Here is an 18089-nt window from a genome sequence, read left to right on the forward strand (position 1 = left end):
CCAGCAGCCGCAGGCCGGTCCCGTCCTCGATCATGCTCCGGTCCATGGCGTCCTTGTAGGAGATCTTGAGCTTGGTCTTGGGGCAGGTGAGGTACTTGGAGTAGGTGTTGACATCCCGCAGCTTCTGGGCCGTCCGCGCGTCAATGGTGCCCTTCTGCAGCGCCTCGTCCAGGGAGACGCGGCCTGGGGCGTCGGGCTCGATCAGGCCCCCGGTCAAGTACTGCACCTCCAGGAACCGCTGCCCGGCCTCGTAGTACAGCCAGCCCTTCTTCAGCGCCTGCGCCGCCGACATCTTCGTCTTGGTCCGCGGGTCCTCGAAGCCGTAGAAGGCCTTCTGCGCCAGGTTGATGCGGTCCACCATGATCTTGTCAACCAGGCCCTTGGTGACGGCGTCGGCGACGGTGCATTTGTCGCCGGTGTTGGGGTCGATGATGCCCCCCGTGCAGGCCTGGGCCTCCAGCAGGCGCTGCCCCGTGATGTTGTCCACCAGGTTGCGGCGCATCGCCTCGGTGATGGACACCTTCTCCAGGGTGTCCGTGTCCAGGATGCCTGCCACCGGCCCCGTCTCTTCGGTTGGGTCGGTCCACATGGAGATCTGGGTCCGTGACAGGGCCGGGCTGGCGGTGTAGGAGGAGGAGGATCCGACGGAGGACGACCGCGACCGGAAGCCGCCCATGTTGCCGGAGAGCATGTCGGCGAACTCGGTGATGGAGAGGGTGCCCGAGCGGTACTGGTCCAGGGCTGACTGGTCGATCAGACCCTTGCCGATGGCGTCGTCGATGTCGTACTGGCGCCCCGAGCGCCTGTCGATGATCATCGACTTCACCACGCCGTCCGAGGAGGAGGTGGTGATCTCCTCCCACTCGCACTCCTGCTCCGACAGCTCCAGGTAAGTCTGGTGGTCAATGAGGCCCTTGCGATAGGCTTCGTACACGGACATCTCCTTGCCCGTCTCTGGGTCGACGATCACCACCCGGCGCTTGCGCACGGAGGACTTGGAGGACGTCTTCCTCTCCCGCTTTTTCTCCTTCAGAGGCAGGAGGCAGAGGCCGGTCTCCGGGTCGGTGACGCACCGCTCCATCAGCTGCAGGTAGGTCAGGTTCTCCTCCGTGTTGGGGTCGAAGAAGCCCTTGGTGTCGTCGCTGGGGTCCAGCAGGATCTCGTTCATCTCCTCGTCGAAGAGGCCCCGCTTGTAGGCCACCTCCACGGGCAGGCGGTGGCTCTCCTCGGGGTCGATGATGCCGCCCGTGGCGATCTGGGCCTCCAGCAGGCGGATGCCGTGGTCCTTCAGGATCAGACCCTTCTTCATGGCCTGGAAGAGGGAGATGAGCTTTCCGGTGTAGGGGTCCCGGTAGCCGGTGACGGCCCTCTCGGCAGACAGCAGCTTGTCCTTGAACTCGGGGCCCACGATGCCCATGCGCACGGCTTCCTCCACTGTCAGCTTCAGGCCCTTGATGGGGTCAATCACGTAGCCCGTGGCCGCCTGCGCCTCCAGGAGCTCGAAGGCAGTGCCGGGCCGGATGATGCCCTTCTTCATGGCCTGGTAGATGGACAGGCGCTCCTTCGTGGAGTCCACGAAGACGCCGGCGATGCAGCTGGTGCCCTCCAGGAACTTCTTCAGGTTCTTCGAGACCTCCTCGATGGAGGTGAGCCCCTCCTGGAGGCGCTGGGCCGTGGCTTCGTCCATCACCTGCGAAAGGACCAGCTCCTCCACGGTGATCTGCTTCCGCAGGCCCCGGAAGGTGAGCTTCCGCGTGTCGCAGAGCGGGAGCAGGAGGAGCCTGGAGCTCTCGTCCTTCCGGCACCGCTTCAGCAGCTGCGTGTAGCTGAGCTTCTCGTCCGTGGAGGGGTCCACGTAGCTGCGCACCTCGCTGGGCTCCGACAGCATGTCGTACGTCTCCTTGTTGATGAAGCCCCGCTGGTAGGCCACCTCCAGGGGCAGGTGGAAGCCCAGGTGCGGGTCAATCACGCCGCCGGTGGCGATCTGGGCGTCCAGGAGCTTGAGGGCCTCTTCGCTGGGAATGAGATCCTTCTTCATGGCCTGGAAGAGGGAAATCTTCTGTTCGCTGTAGGGGTCTCTGTAGCCGGTCACAGCCCTCTCTGCCGACAGGAGCCGGTCGTGGATCTCCGGCCCCACCACGCCCTTCCTGACCGCCTCGTCGACGGTCAGCATCTCATTCTTCGTGGGGTCGATCATGAAGCCGGTGGCTGCCTGGGCCTCCAGGAGGGAGCGGGCCACTTCGGGGTTGATCAGCCCCTTCTTCAGCGCCTGGTAGATGCTGAGCGTCTGCTTGGAGGAGGGGATGTAGATGCCGGCCACGCAGCCCGACCCGTAAAGGTACTTCCAGACGGTCTCCACGTCCAGGAGCTCCCGGAAGGTTTTGGAGCCCTGTTTCAGCAGGTTGTAGATGTCCTGAGAGATAATCTTGGCCTCGTAGAGGTCCTCGGCCGTGATGCGGCGCCGGAGGTAGTCGTAGGACGTGAGGTTCTGCTGCCGGATGATCTCGGTCTTCTCGATGATCTCGATGATGATGATGATCATGCGCTCCTTGGACACGCGGCCTGACTGGAACTCCTCCATGAGGTGCTTGCGCTGCTCCTCGGGCAGCAGGTCCGAGTGCATGATCTCCCACAGCGACATGGAGGAGCCCGCCCGGCTGCCCACAGGGATGTCCACCTGTGTCTCCTCAAACACCTTCCGCGTCTCCGCTTCCGTGTACGCGTGAGTGGTCTCCACCACCTTCGGCTTCTCGGGCTCCCGCAGGGGCAGCAGGTACAGGCCCGTCTCGGGATCCTCGATGCACCGCTCCTTCAGCTGCACGTAGGTCAGGTTCTCCTGAGTGTTGGGGTCGAAGAAGCCCTTGGTGTCGTCGGTGGGGTCGGACAGGGTCCGGTTCATCTCCTCGTCCAGGTAGCCGCGCTTGTAGGCCACCTCCACGGGCAGGCGGTGGCTGTGCACGGGGTCGATGATGCCGCCCGTGGCGATCTGGGCCTCCAGCAGGCGGATGCCGTGCTCCTTGACGATCAGCCCTTTCTTCATGGCCTGGAACAGGGAGATGGTATCGCCCGAGTAGGGGTCCTTGTACCCCGTGACGGCCTTCTCGGCCGACAGCAGCTTCTCGTGCAGCTCGGGCCCGACGATGCCGGCCTTCACCGCCTCGTTGACGTACAGCTTGCGGTTCTTCACAGGGTCGATCAAGAACCCCGTGGCCGCCTGGGCCTCCAGGAGGACCACGGCGGTGCTGGGCCTCAGCAGGTTCCTCTTCATGGCCTCATAGATGTTCAGCTTCTCCTTGGTGGCCTCCACGTAGACGCCGGCGATGCAGTCGCTGCCGTGCAGGAACCTCCTCACCGCGTCTGTCTCGGAGAGGTCCTTCACCGATTTCTTGCCTTCCTTCAGCTGCTCGTACTGGGCTTTGCTGATGATGCAGGAGTCCAGCAGCTCGCTGGCGGGCACCGGGGCACGCAGACCACTGAACGTCAGCTTCTCCTGCTTCTTGGTCTCTGCCTCCTCGATGATGGTGATCACGATCTTGATGATCTTCTCGATGGTCACTTTGCCGGTCTTGTACTGTCGCAGCAGCTCCCGCCTGTGGTCCTCCGTGAAGTACTCGGAGTGGATCAGCTCCCAGATGGTCATTGTCCGGCCCTTCATGCTGCCCACCGGCACCTCCACGGTGGCTTTGTCGAAGCACTCCTTGGCCTGGCTGTCGGTGTAGACCTCCTCCTGCTGCGACTGGATCGCCTCGTCGGACAGCGGCAGCAGGCACAGGCCGGTCTGCTTGTCGCGGCGGCAGCTCTTCTGCAGCTGGGCGTAGCTGAGGTGCTCCTGGGTGTTGGGGCAGTAGAAAGCCTTGGCCAGCTCGGCCAGAGCGCTGTGTACCTCCGGGTCGAGGTAGCCGCGCTTGTAGGCCACCTCAAGCGGGAGCCGGTGGCTGTTGACGGGGTCGATGATGCCGCCGGTGGCGAGCTGCACGTCCAGCAGCCGGAGCCCGGTGTCGCTGGGGATGAGGCCCTTCTGCAGCGCCTGGTAGAGGGAAACCGTCTGACCCGTGTAGGGATCCTTGTAGCCAGTCACTGCCTTCTCCGCCGACAGCAGCTTCTCGTGGAACTCGGGCCCCACCACCTCGGCCTTCACTGCCTCGTCCACGGAGAAGAGCTGGTTGCCCACGGGGTCGATGATGTAGCCGGTGGCAGCTTGCGCCTCCAGCAGGGACAGGGCAACCTCTGGCCTCAGCAGGTTTCTCTTCAGGGCCTCGTAGAAGGTGAGCTTCTGGCCCGTGGACTCCACCAGGACGCCGGCGATGGCGTCCGTGCCCTTCAGGTACCGCCGCACGGATTCCATCCCCGCCACGTCCTTTACGGACTTCTTGCCCTGGTGCAGCTGGTTGTAGAGGTCCTTGTTGATGATCTTGCTCTCGAGCAGCTCGGCAGCGGGCACGGGGCCCCGCAGGCCCTCGAAGCACATCTGGCTCTTCCTCTCGCTCTCCTCCACAACCGTGATGACGATCTTGATGATCTTCTCCACTGTGATCTTGCCGGTCCTGTACTGCTGGATCAGGTCCCGCCTTTGGTCCTCAGTGAAGTACTCAGAGTTGATGAGCTCCCAGATGGTCATCGTCTTCCCTTGGAACCTGCCCAACGGTGCCGTCACCGTGGCCTTCTTGAAGACATCCTTGGCCTCCTTGTCGGTGTAGACCAGCTCCCCAGCCTTGGCTGCTTGGTCGGTGAGCGGCAGGAGGCACAGCCCCGTGTCCGGGTCAGTCACGCACCGCTCCATCAGCTGCAGGTAGGTCAGGTTCTCCTGAGTGTTGGGGTCGAAGAAGCCCTTGGTGTCGTCGGTGGGGTCGGACAGCACCTGGTTCATCTCCTGGTCGAAGTAGCCGCGCTTGTAGGCTGCCTCCACGGGCAGGCGGTGGCTGTGCACGGGGTCGATGATGCCGCCCGTGGCGATCTGGGCCTCCAGCAGGCGGATGCCGTGGTCCCTGACGATCAGCTCCTTCTGCATGGCCTGGAACAGGGAGATCTTGTCGCCCGTGTAGGGATCCTTGTAGCCGGTGACGGCGCGCTCGGCCGACAGCAGCTTGTTGTGCAGCTCGGGCCCGATCACCCCCTCCCGCACGGCCTCGTTCACCGAGAGCCTCGCATTCCGCACGGGGTCGATGACGAAGCCGGAGGCGGCCTGTGCCTCCAGGAGCACCAGTGCCGTGCCCGGGCTGAGCAGCTTCTTCTTCATGGCCTCGTAGATGCTCATCTTCTGGTTGGAGGGTTTGATCAGCAAACCCGCAATGCTGCTCTTGCCCTGCAGGTACTTCTTGACATCCTCTCTCTGGGAGAGCTCGCCCACGCTCACGACGCCCTTCGCCAACTTGTCCAAGCTCTCCCTGCTCAGAATGCCGGCGTCAGCCAGCTTCTCTGCCGACACCTTCTGCCGGATGCCGTCAAAGGCGAACTCCGGCTCCCCGTTCTGGGCTAAGCCGTCCATCGCATCCCGGCCGTTGGGAACGGCCTTGATGTCCAGCAGCTGCGTTGTCGTCACGGCCTCCCCAGGCAGGTCGTCTGTCTGGATCATGATCTCCCGTCTCTGGGCCAGGGCGGCCTTGTACTCCTCCTGCATCTGCTCCAGCCTCTCCCTCAGCTTCTTGTTCTCTTCTTCCAGAAGTTTCTCCTGCTGCTGTCGCTGCCTCTCCAGCTGCTGCAGCTCCTCCTGCTTGTGCCGGACGTTTTCCTCAGCTTCCTTCTGATGCTTCTTGGCTTCATCTAACATAGCTTTCAACTGCTGCTTCTCCTGCTCCATCTCCTGCTGCTGCCTCTCCTGCTCTGCCTTCAGGTTCTGGGCCTTGTTCACCTCATCCTTAAAGAGCTTCTCCAGCTTCGCTTTCTCCTCCTCAATGAACTTCTCCTTCTGCAGCAGGGCGTCTTTCTCCGTCAGGAAGCTCTGCTGGAGGAGCTGCGTCTCCTGACGGAGCTGAGCCTGCTGGGCCACCTGCATCTGGGGTGGGAGAGAGAACAGCGTGGTCAGACACCCGGGAGGGACCGAGGGGGGAGCTGAGGCAGGGGCACGGGCGGCAGGGGTGGCACACGGAGGCACAGAGTCACGCACACGCTCCCTACGTCAGGCCAGGTAAGAGTTAAGGAGCAGAGCCGGGGTTAGGGAGCCACACACAACGCGGGGCAGGGACCAGCAGGGGAAGGACACAAAGGAACCCCCAGCGCCAAGGCCGGGAGCTGGGCACGGAGCGGAACGCGGCAGGACGCGCCACGGGGCGGGAGAGCAGCGGGGGGGGGGGATCCGGTTCGGGGGTCCTGCCCCTGCTCCGACGCTGCCCGAGGGGTTTGCTGCACTGCCTCCAACTCTACGCACATCCCTGACCTGCACAGGGGCTCCTGCCCCACCATCCCCGAGCCACGGTCCTCGGGGACCTGCCCAGGGATGGTGGGGCCAGGCTGGGAAGAGGGACGGCCTCCCTGCGTACCGCCACCGCTAAGGGGGACCCACAGCCCAGTACCTCCTCTGCCTTCTGCTGCAGCAGCGCCGCCTCCCGCTTCAGCTTCTCCTTCTCCTCCTCCAGGTCAGCGATGGCCTTCCGCAGCTTTTCCGCGTCCTCGTCGCTCTGGTGCCGCTGGATCTCCAGGGTGTGCACCATCGTCATCTTCTCCTGTGTGGCCAGCTCGGTCTCGTGCAGCCTCTCACTGATCTCCTCCGCCTGCTTCTTGAACCGCTTGGCTTCCTCCTCGGCCTTGGCCTGGGCCATGCTCATCTCCGCCACCTGCAGCTTGAGGCGCTCGGCCTCGGCCGTGATGTCCAGCTGCCGCCGGCGCTCAGCCTCCAGCGTCTTCTGGAAGCCCTCGGTCTCCTCAGCCAGGCGCTGCTGCATCTGCTCCTTGTCCTCCTGCAGCTTCTTGGCGTGTTCCTGCGCCAGATCCTTCTGCTTCTGCAGCATTTCAGCCTCAGCCCGCAGCCGCGTGGCCTCCTGCACCGCCTGCATCTTCTCCTTCAGCATCTTCTCCGCCAGCGCCCGCTGCTGCGCCAGGTCGTCCTCGGCCAGCTGCCGCATGCGGGCGGCCTCCTGCGCCTCCACGCTCAGCCGGGCCACCTCCTCTGCCACCTGCTTCATCTTCTCCGCCTCCTCTGCCAGGAACTTCTGCGTGTTGTCCTTGTCCTTGAGGATCAGCGCCTTGTTCTCCTCCTCGATGCGGCTCTTCAGCTTGGCCAGCTCCTCCATCTGCACCCGCACCTTGAAGAGCTCCTCCTCCACCTGCGCCTTCTGCCGCACGGCGTCCGTCACCTCCTCCTTCAGCCGCTGCAGCTCCTCGTCCAGGATGCCCTTCTGGTGGTCCGTCTCGTCCAGCTGCAGCTTCACCTTGGTCAGCTCCTGCTCCACCTGCGCCTTCTGCCGCAGCGTCTGCTCGGCGAACTTCTTGTGCTTCTCCATCTCGGCGTCGGCCAGCTGCTTCTGCCGCAGGGCCGCCTGCTCTGCCTGCGCCCGCTTCGCCGCCTCCAGCTCGGCCTCCTTCCGCAGCTTCTCCGCGTCCGCCTGCGCCTGCGCCTTGGCCTGCGCCTCCTCCTCCGCCCGCTGCTTCAGCCGCTCGGCCTCCTCCACGCGCTGCCGGGACAGGCTGGCGTCCTGCTCGGCCTTGCCGCGGGCGAACTCGGCCTCCTCGGCCGCCCGCCGGGCCCGCTCGGCCTCGTCGCGCAGCCGGTCCAGGAGGCTCTGCTCCTGCTGGCGCGTCTGCAGCAGCTCCTGCTCCTTCTGCTGCACGGCAGCCAGGTGCGCCTTCTCCTCCGCCGCGATCCGCTTCTGCGCCGCCTCCCGCGCCAGCTGGATCTGCCGCTCCGACTCCTTCTCCGCCAGCTCCTTCTGCCGCCGCGCCTCCTCCACCATGGCCCGCAGCCGCTCCACCTCCTCCAGGGCCTGCCGCCGCTGCCGCCCGGCCTCCTCCTCGGCCGCCAGGATGGCCTGCACCTTCTCTTCGGCCTCGCGCCGCCGGCCCTCCTCCTCCAGCGCCAGCGCCCGCTGCCGCTCGGCCTCCCGCTCCGCCTGCTCCCGGCTGCGCTGCACCTCCTCCGCCTCCCCACGGATGCGGTTCAGCTCCCGCTCCAGCTCGCTCTTGCCGGCCGAGGCCCTCTCGAAGCTGGCCTTGAGGGCGCGGATCTCCTCCTCCACCTGCCGCCGCTGCCGCAGCGTGTCCTCCACGAGCCCCTTCTGCCTCTCCAGCTCGCTCTCCGAGGAGCGCTTCAGCAGCGCGATCTTCTCCTCGATGTCCTGCTTGTGCTGGGCCGCCTGCTCCTCCAGCAGCTTGCGCTGGTAGGCCTCGTCCTCCGCCAGCCGCCGCAGACGCTCGTTCTCCGCCTCCTTCTCCTTCAGCGCGATCTCCGCCTCCGCCTTCAGCCGCGAGGCCTCGTTGATGGCCGCCAGCTTCTCCTTCAGGATGCGCTCGGCCTCGGCCCGCTGCCGGCCGGCCTCGTCCTCCGCCAGCTGCCGCTGCCGCTTGGCCTCCTCGGAGAGGGCGCGCAGGCGGGCGGCCTCCTCGGCCAGCTCCCGCAGCTTGTTGGCCTCCGCCTCCAGCCGCTGCTTGGACTTCTCGCTGCTGGAGCGCGACTCCTCCTCCGTCTTGGCCTTGCTCTCCAGCAGGACCTCCATCTCCGCCCGCAGCTTGGCCAGCTCCTCCTCCAGCTCTTTCCTCCTCTGGATGGCCTCGTTTACCTCCCCCTTCAGCCGCGAGAGCTCTTCCTCCAGGAGCAGGCGCTGCTGCTCCCCGTTCTCCATCTCCGCCTTCAGCCGGATCAGCTCGTGCTCCGCCGCCAGCTTCTGCTGGGCCGTGCCCTCCGCCAGCTCCCGCTGCTTCTCCAGCTCCTCCTCCGCCAGCTCCTTCTGCCGCAGGGCGGCCTCCTCCGCCTTGGCGCGCTTGCGGGCCTCGCGCTCCGCGTCCTCCTTCTGCTTCTCGGCCTCCTCCTGCGCCAGCGACTTCTTGTGGGCCACCTCTTCGGCCTGCAGCCGCAGGCGCAGCGCCTCGTTGGCCTTCTGCCGCCAGCGCTCCAGCTCCTTCTCGGCCTCCTCCCGCGAGCGCTCGGCCTCCAGCTGCTGCCTCTTCAGCCGCTCGGCCTCCTCCTGCAGCTGGGCCACCACGTCGTGCTCCTGCTGCAGCGACAGCTCCAGCTGCGCCGTCTTCTCGGCGAAAGAGAGCCTCTTGCTCTGCAGCTCGGCCTCGGCGCTGCGCTGGGCCACCTCCTGGGCCACCTGGATCTGCCGGTCCTTCTCGGCCTCCGCCTGCCGCATGCGCCGCTCGGCCTCCTCCGCCTGCAGCCGCAGCTGCTCCAGGTCTGCCACCGCCTTCTGCTTCTCCCGCGCCGCTTCGCGCTCGGCCTGCACCTTGCGCTTCAGCTCCTCCTCCGCCTCCCGCTTCTTCTGGCTCTCCTCCTTCACCTGCCGGCGCAGGCGCTCGGCCTCCTCCTGCGCCTGCCGCTTCTGCCGCTCGGCCTCCTCGGCGCGCGCCCGCAGCTCCTGCAGCTCCGTCTCTGCGCTCTCCCGCTGCCTCTCGGTGCTCTCCAGCTGCAGGCGGATGAGGCGGATCTCCTCCTCCACCTTCTTGCGGTTGTACTCGGCCTCCTCGACCAGCTTCACCTTGGACTTGATCTGCAGGTCCGAGTTCTGCCGCAGCTGCATCAGCTCCTGCTGGATGTTCTGCTTCTGCTGCTCGGCGTCCACGGCCACCACCTCCCGCCGGGTGACCTCCTCCTGCATGCGGAGCTGCAGCTCCCGCGCCTCCGCCTCCGCCTGCGCCTTGGCTTTGGCGTGGGCCTCGGCCAGCTGCCGCTGCTTCTCCAGCTGCGCCTCCACCTCCGCCAGCCGCTTCCTCTCCTCCTCTTTCAGCTTCTCGGCGGCTTTCTGGAGGGGGAAAGAGGGTGCAGGGGACAGAGAGGGGAGAGAGAGACAAATCACAAGGGATGCGGTCGCGCCGTGGAATCGAGGCTGGCCCGGCCACGCGCCGCCGAGGCGGCGGAGGGGCGGCGGATGCGGGTGGAACGGCTTCGGCCCCTGGGCCACCGCACGAGCCGGTGACGCCCAGCTTCCAGAAGAAGACGTGTGGCGCGACAGGGGACACACGACAGCGCAGGCAGACAGGCAAAGAGGAGCCAGACAGCAGCGCGGGAGGGCGCGTTCTGGAGAGAAGGGACAGAGAGCGAGCGGAGCCCAAAGCGATGAAGACGATGCCAGCAGCGTGCACATCACCACCGCGGCTCCCCGCGGCAGGGGGCCGGCGCAGACATCTCCTGCCGCGGGGAAAGGAGAGAGACGGCCGGAGAGAGCGGAACGGAGGGGAGCGGTGCGAGGGCGGTGCCAGCACGGCCTTCCCTTCTGGGAAAAGCCTCAACAGGAGAGAGCAGTTCAGCCGCTTCAAACCCCCGCCAGCCCTCTCCGGAGCACCGCGAGCGCCGTCTGCCAAAGGGCCGGCGCGGCCTGCGCCCGGCTCGGGGCCGCGCCGCAGCGCACGCACCGCATGCACCGTCAGCCAGGCAGCTCCGCGGGGCCCGGGCGCGGGCAGCGCATGCAGGGGAGCCGGACCCCGGCACCGGAGCCCCGGAGCAGCGCAGACGTGGAGGAGGGCGAGGAGGAGAGGGTGAGCAGTGGGGGAGGCGGAGGGCGCCGCGGGGAGGAGGCATGCGCGGAGTGAGTACCTGGTGCACGGCTGCCAAGAGTCATCCTGGTTTTTTTTTACCCTCCATTAGATCCCCACCAACACAAATATTCCCCAAGGAAAAAGCGCTGGCAAAGCGGCTCCAAGGGCAGAAACCAAGAGTTAGAGAGGTTACCCCGACGCCGGACCCCCGGCGCCCGGCGCAGCAGCATGCGCAGGCAGGTGCTGAGCGCGCCACGTGTATCTGGGAAGTGCCTCCTACCACCGGTCACACCAGAGCCCCCGGTGCCCAGAGCCAGCCGGGCTCGGAGACCCGCCGCACGCAGAGCCGGCAGCCTTGCTCCCAGGAGCCCAGCAGGGAGCAGGGGCCAGGGGCCGTGGGCCAGTGTTAGTGATCGGGCCGGAGTCATGGCCACGGGCCAGTGTTAGTTATGGGGCTGGAGTCATGGCCACGGGCAAGCGTTAGTTATGGGTCTGGAGTCAGGGCCATGGGCCAGTGTTAGTGATCGGGCCGGAGTCATGGCCACGGGCAAGCATTAGTTATGGGTCTGGAGTCATGGCCATGGGGCCAGGGCTTGAGTCACAGCCATGAGCCAGTGTTAGTGATCGGGCCGGAGTCATGGCCACGGGCAAGTGTTAGTTATGGGGCCAGAGTCATGGCCACGGGCCAGTGTTAGTTATGGGGCTGGAGTCATGGCCATGGGGCCAGGGCTTGAGTCACAGCCATGAGCCAGTGTTAGTGATCGGGCCGGAGTCATGGCCATGGGCCAGTGTTAGTTATGGGGCTGGAGTCATGGCCATGGGCCAGTGTTAGTCATGGGGCCGGAGTCATGGCCATGGGGCCAGGGCTTGAGTCACAGTCATGGGCCAGTGTTAGTCATGGGGCTGGAGTCATGGCCATAGGGCCAGGGCTTGAGTCACAGCCATGAGCCAGTGTTAGTGATCGGGCCAGAGTCATGGCCATGGGGCCAGGGCTTGAGTCACAGCCATGGGCCAGTGTTAGTCATGGGGCTGGAGTCACAGCCATGGGCAAGTGTTAGTGACAGGGCCGGAGTCATGGCCATGGGCCAGCGTTAGTTATGGGGCTGGAGTCAGGGCCATGGGCCAGTGTTAGTGATCGGGCCGGAGTCATGGCCATGGGCAAGTGTTAGTTATGGGGCTTGAGTCACAGCCATGGGCCAGTGTTAGTCATGGGGCTGGAGTCATGGCCATGGGCCAGTGTTAGTTATGGGGCTGGAGTCATAGCCATGGGCCAGTGTTAATCATGGGGCTGAAGTTGCAGCTGTGGTGCAGTGTTAATTATGGGGCTGGAGTCACAGACATGAGCCAGGGCTAGTGACGGGGCCAGAGTCATGGCCATGGGGCCAGGGCTGGAGTCACAGCCATGAGCCAGGGCTGGACTCACAGCCATGGACCAGTGTTAGTGATGGGTCCGAAGTCACAGCCACGGGCCAGTGTTAGTCGTGGGGCCAGGGCTGCAGTCACAGCCATGGGGCAGGGCTAGTGATGGGTCTGGAGTCATGGCCGTGGGCCAGTGATAGTTATGGGTCTGTAGTCAGAGGCCAGTGATAGTTATGGGTCTGTAGCCAAAGCCACGGGCCAGTGCTAGTTATGGGTCTGTAGTCACAGGCCAGTGCTAGTTATGGGTCTGTAGTCACAGGCCAGTGCTAGTGATGGGTCTGGGGCTGGACCAACAGACATGGACCAGCGTTAATTATGGGTCTGTAGTCACAGCCGTGGGCCAGTGTTAGTGATGGGGCCGGGGCTGGAGTCACAGCCATGGGCCAGTGATAGTGATGGGTCAGTAGTCACAGGCCAGTGCTAGTGACGTGTCAGTAGCCACAGCCACGGGCCAGTGTTAGTGATGGGGCCGGGGCTGGAGTCACAGCCATGGGCCAGTGTTAGTGACGTGTCAGTAGCCACAGCCGTGGGCCAGGGCCGGAGTCGCGGCCGTGCTCCGGCGTTGGTGACGGGCCCGGCGACGCCGTGAGCCGGCTGCCCCCGGTGCCCCGGCCGCGCCGCCCCGCGCCCCTCCCTACCTCCTCATCCTCCAGCCGCCGCAGCGTCTCGGTGATGAACTTGATGTACTGCGTGGTGAGCGTGGTCAGCTCGCTGTACTGCGTGCGCAGGTCCACGTACTGCGGGGACAGCGCGTCAGCAGGAGCGAGGGCAGCTCGGCCGCCGGTGCCCCAAATCCAGCCCTGAATCCACCCCCGAATCCACCCCCAAATCCAGCCCCGAATCCACCCCCGAATCCACCCCCAAATCCACCCCTGAATCCACCCCCAAATCCACCCCCGAATCCAGCCCCGAATCCACCCCCGAATCCAGCCCCGAATCCACCCCCAAATCCGCCCCCAAATCCGCCCCCAAATCCACCCCTTCAGGGAGCTGTGGGACATCCCAGGAGGTGTGGGACATCCCAGGATTTTGGGAGGACCCAGGAGCTGCGGGACACCCCCCAGGATCTGCAGGACATCCCAGGAATTTGGGACATCCCGGGATCTGCCGGACATCCCAGGAGCTCCAGGACATCCCTGGATCTGTGGGACATCCTGGGATCTGCGGGACACCCCAGGAGCTGCGGGACATCCCAGGATTTTGGGAGGACCCAGGAGCTGCGGGACAATCCAGGAATTTGGGACATCCCAGGATCTGTGGGACATCCTGGGATCTGCGGGATACCCCAGGATCTGCCGGACATCCCAGGATTTTGGGACAACCCAGGATCTGTGGGACATCCCAGGATCTGTTGTACATCCCGGGATCTGCAGGACACTCCAGGAGCTGAGGGACAACCCAGAATTTTGGGACACCCCAGGAGCTGGGACATCCCAGGAGGTGTGGGACATCCCAGGATTTTGGGAGGACCCAGGAGCTGCGGGACACCCCCCAGGATCTGCAGGACATCCCAGGAATTTGGGACATCCCGGGATCTGCCGGACATCCCAGGAGCTCCAGGACATCCCTGGATCTGTGGGACGTCCTGGGATCTGTGGGACACCCCAGGAGCTGCGGGACATCCCAGGATTTTGGGAGGACCCAGGAGCTGCGGGACAATCCAGGAATTTGGGACATCCCAGGATCTGTGGGACATCCTGGGATCTGCAGGACACCCCAGGATCTGTGGGACATCCCAGGATCTGCAGGACACCCCAGGATTTTGGCACACCCCAGGATTTTGGCACACCCCAGGATTTTTGGCACACTCCAGGATTCTGGCACACCCCAGGATTTCGGCACACCCCAGGATTTCGGCACACCCCAGGATCTGCAGGACATCCCAGGATTTTGGCACACCCCAGGATTTTTGGACACCCCAGGATTTCGGCACACCCCAGGATTCTGGCACACCCCAGGATTCTGGCACACCCCAGGATCTGCAGGACACCCCAGGATTCTGGCACACCCCAGGATTCTGGCACACCCCAGGATTCTGGCACACCCCAGGATTTCGGCACACCCCAGGATTTTCGGACACCCCAGGATTCTGGCACACCCCAGGATTTCAGCACACCCCAGGATCTGCAGGACACCCCAGGATTTCAGCACACCCCAGGATTCCGGCACACCCCAGCATTTCGGCACACCCCAGGATTCTGGCACACCCCAGGATTCTGGCACACCCCAGGATTCCGGCACACCCCAGGATTCTGGCACACCCCAGGATTTCGGCACACCCCACCCCGGGGGCGGCCAGAACCCCCCTCCTCACCTCCTGGATGATGCTGTCGGACGCCGACTGCACTTTGGGCTTCTTGGCCGGCGACGCCACCGGCTCCACCTGCGCCTTGAAGCTCACCAGCTGCAGCTCGTAGTCCTGAGCGGGACACGTCCATCAAAACCCTGCCACACCCCAAACACCCCCAAACGCCCCCAAACCCCCCCCTGCCGCCTCCCCCGGACCCCCGCAGCCCCTCCCCGGGGCGGCGGGCGCACCTTGATGGCGTCGATGTACTGCTTGGCGTAGCGCTGGCACTCCTCCACCTGCTCCCTGTGCTGCTCGCACTCCTCCAGAAGTTTCTGCGGAGGCACAGAATGCGAGGGTGAGCCCAGGCACCTCGAGGACGCCCCAGAGCGCGGCGGCTCAGCCCGCCGCGGGCGGGGATGGCTGGGAGAACGCCCCCGCTCCACTGGGAACGCCGAGGAGCGTCCCCTGCTCCTTTGGGAATGCCGAGGAGCATCCCCTGCTCCTTTGGGAATGCCGAGGAGCATCCCCTGCTCCTTTGGGAATGCCGAGGAGCATCCCCTGCTCCATTGGGAATGCCGAGGAGCATCCCCTGCTCCTTTGGGAATGCCGAGGAGCGTCCCCTGCTCCTTTGGGAATGCCCAGGAGCGTCCCCTGCTCCATTGGGAATGCCGAGGAGCATCCCCTGCTCCTTTGGGAATGCCGAGGAGCATCCCCTGCTCCTTTGGGAATGGCTGGAACATCCCTCGTCCTGCTGGGGATGGACAGGAACAGCCCCTGCTCCACTGGGGATGGACAGGAGCACCCCTCATCCTGCTGGGGATGGACAGGAGCATCCCCTGCTCCTTTGGGAATGGCTGGAACATCCATTGTCCTACTGGGGATGGCTGGAACACCCCTTGTCCTGCTGGGGGTGGCTGGGAGAACACCCTGTTCCATGTGGGATGGTCGGGAGCACACCTTGTCCCATTGGGAATGGCCAGGAGCACCTCCTGCTCCATTGGGAATGGCTGGAACATCCCTCGTCCTGCTGGGGATGGACGGGAGCACCCCTTGTCCCACTTGGGAATGGCCAGGAGCACCTCCTGCTCCACTGGGAATGCCCAGGAGCACACCTTGTCCCATTGGGAATGGCCAGGAGCACCCCTCATCCTGCTGGGAATGGCCAGGAGCATCCCCTGCTCCACTGGGAATGGTCAGGAGCACCCCTTGTCCCATTGGGGATGGACAGGAGCATGCCTTGTCCCACTTGGGAATGCTGAGGAGCATCCCCTGCTCCATTGGGAATGCCGAGGAGCATCCCCTGCTCCACTGGGAATGGCTGGAACATCCCTCGTCCTGCTGGGGATGGACAGGAACAGCCCCTGCTCCTTTGGGAACGGCTGGAACATCCCTTGTCCTACTGGGGATGGCTGGAACACCCCTTGTCCTGCTGGGGGTGGCTGGGAGAACACCCTGCTCCATGTGGGATGGTCGGGAACACCCCTTGTCCCACTTGGGAATGGCCAGGAGCACCTCCTTCTCCACTGGAAATGCCCAGGAGCACCCCTTGTCCCATTGGGAATGGCCAGGAGCACCTCCTGCTCCACTGGGAATGCCCAGGAGCACCCCTTGTCCCATTGGGAATGGCCAGGAGCACCCCTCACCCTGCTGGAGAATGCCCAGGAGCATTCCCTGCTCCACGTGGGATGGTCAGGAGCACCCCTTGTCCTGCTGGGAATGCCGAGGAGCATCCCCTGCTCCACTGGGGATGGCTGGAGCACCCCTCATCCTGCTGGGAATGGTCAGGAGCACCCCTTGTCCCGCTGGGGATGGCTGGAGCACCCCTTATCCCACCCCTTATCCCACTGAGGATGCCCAGAAGCACCCGTTGCTCCATTGGGGATGGCCAGGAGCATGCCTTGTCCCACTTGGGAATGCCGAGGAGCATCCCCTGCTCCACTGGGAATGGCTGGAACACCCCTCACCCTGCTGGGAATGGCCAGGAACAGCCCCTGCTCCACTGGGGATGGACAGGAGCAACCCCTGCTCCATGGGGGTTGACCAGGAGCACACTTTTCCCAACTGGGAATGGCCAGGAGCACCCCTTGTCCTGCTGGGAATGCCCAGGAGCACCCCCTGCTCCATGTGGGATGACCAGGAGCACCCCTTGTCCCACCAGGGATGTCCTGGACACCCCTTATCCCATTGAGGATGCCCAGGATCACCCCTTGTCCCACTTCGGATGGCCAGGAACATCTCTTATCCCATTGGGAATGCCCAAGAGCACCCTTCTCCCCACCAGGGACATCCTGAACACCCCTTTCCCCACCGTGGATGTCTGGAACACCCCTTATCCCATTGAGGATGCCCAGGAGCACCCCTTGTCCCACTTGGGATGGACAGGAGCATCTCTTGTCCCACTGGGAATGGCCAGGGACAACCCTCATCCTGCTGGGGATGGCCAGGAGCACCCCTTGTCCCACCAGGGACGTCCAGAACACCTCTTTCCCCACCGTGGATATCCGGAACACCCCTTATCCCATTAAGGATGGTCGGGAGCGCCCCTTGTCCCACCAGGGATATCCGGAGCACCCCTTGTCCCACTAGGGATGGACAGGAGCATCCCTTTCCCCTCTGGGAATGCCCAGGAGCACCCCTTGTCCCACCAGGGATGTCCGGAACACCCCTTATCCCATTGAGGATGGTCGGGAGCGCCCCTTGTCCCACCAGGGATATCCGGAGCACCCCTTGTCCCACTAGGGATGGACAGGAGCATCCCTTTCCCCTCTAGGAATGCCCAGGATCAACCCTCGTTCCACCAGGGACATCCAGAACACCCCTTTCCCCACCAGGGATATCCGGAACACCCCATATCCCATTGGGAATGCCCAGGAGCACCCCTTGTCCCACCAGGAATATCCGGAGCACCCCATATCCCATTGGGAATGCCCAGGAGCACCCCTTGTCCCACCAGGGACATCCAGAACACCCCTCTCCCCCACCAGGGATGTCCTGGACGCCCCTTTGTCCCACCAGGGACATCTGGAACACCCCATATCCCATTGGGAATGCCCAGGAGCGCCCCTTGTCCCACCAGGGACATCCGGAACACCCCTTTCCCCCACCAGGGACGTCCTGGACACCCTTTTGTCCCACCAGGGATATCCGGAACACCCCTCTCCCCACTGTGGATATCCGGAACACCCCTCTCCCCCACCAGGGACGTCCTGGACGCCCCTTTGTCCCACCAGGGACATCCGGAGCACCCCATATCCCATTGGGAATGCCCAGGAGCACCCCTCTCCCCACCGCGGATATCCGGAACACCCCTTTCCCCACCAGGGATATCCAGAACACCCCTTTCCCCACCGCAGACATCCAGAACACCCCTCTCCCCCACCAGGGACGTCCTGGACGCCCCTTTGTCCCACCGCGGACACCCGGAGGGGTCTGGGACCCCTCTCCCCCGCGGCCCGTCCCTCACCTTCTCCTCCAGCAGCTGCTGGCGCACGGCCCGGCTGTCGGTGACGGGCACGGCCTGGACGGCCTCCTGGCGCTGCCGGGCGTCGCGGATCCACTGCCGCAGCGCGTCGCAGCTCTGCCGGTAGTAGCGCAGCTGCCGGCCCAGCTGCTCCAGCTCGCGCTGCCGCAGCTCGGCCTGGCCCAGCACGGCCTGCCAGCGCTCCAGCAGCTGCTGCACCCGCTCCCGGTACCGCTCCAGGTCCACGTCCCGCTCGCTGTGGCCGCGGACCATCCGCTCGTTGACGTCCTTGGCCTT

At 64.8% G+C, this 18089-nt stretch overlaps 1 protein-coding gene across 1 annotated transcript; it reads right to left on the reverse strand.

Moving 5' to 3' along the window:
- Window positions 1-4: 4 nt before the first annotated feature.
- LOC120748083 (plectin-like) lies at window positions 5-18083 on the reverse strand (the record flags this gene model as incomplete). Its single annotated transcript, XM_040054159.1, has 6 exons — window positions 17796-18083; window positions 14581-14664; window positions 14357-14461; window positions 12681-12779; window positions 6510-9890; window positions 5-5992 (listed from the first exon to the last, which is right to left on the reverse strand). Coding segments are annotated over exons 1-6 (9927 nt in total), but the record flags the coding sequence as incomplete, so codon positions are not given.
- Window positions 18084-18089: the final 6 nt, after the last annotated feature.

Source organism: Hirundo rustica, unplaced genomic scaffold (assembly GCF_015227805.2).
Source record: "Hirundo rustica isolate bHirRus1 unplaced genomic scaffold, bHirRus1.pri.v3 scaffold_497_arrow_ctg1, whole genome shotgun sequence".
Classification (NCBI taxonomy): Eukaryota; Metazoa; Chordata; class Aves; order Passeriformes; family Hirundinidae; genus Hirundo; species Hirundo rustica.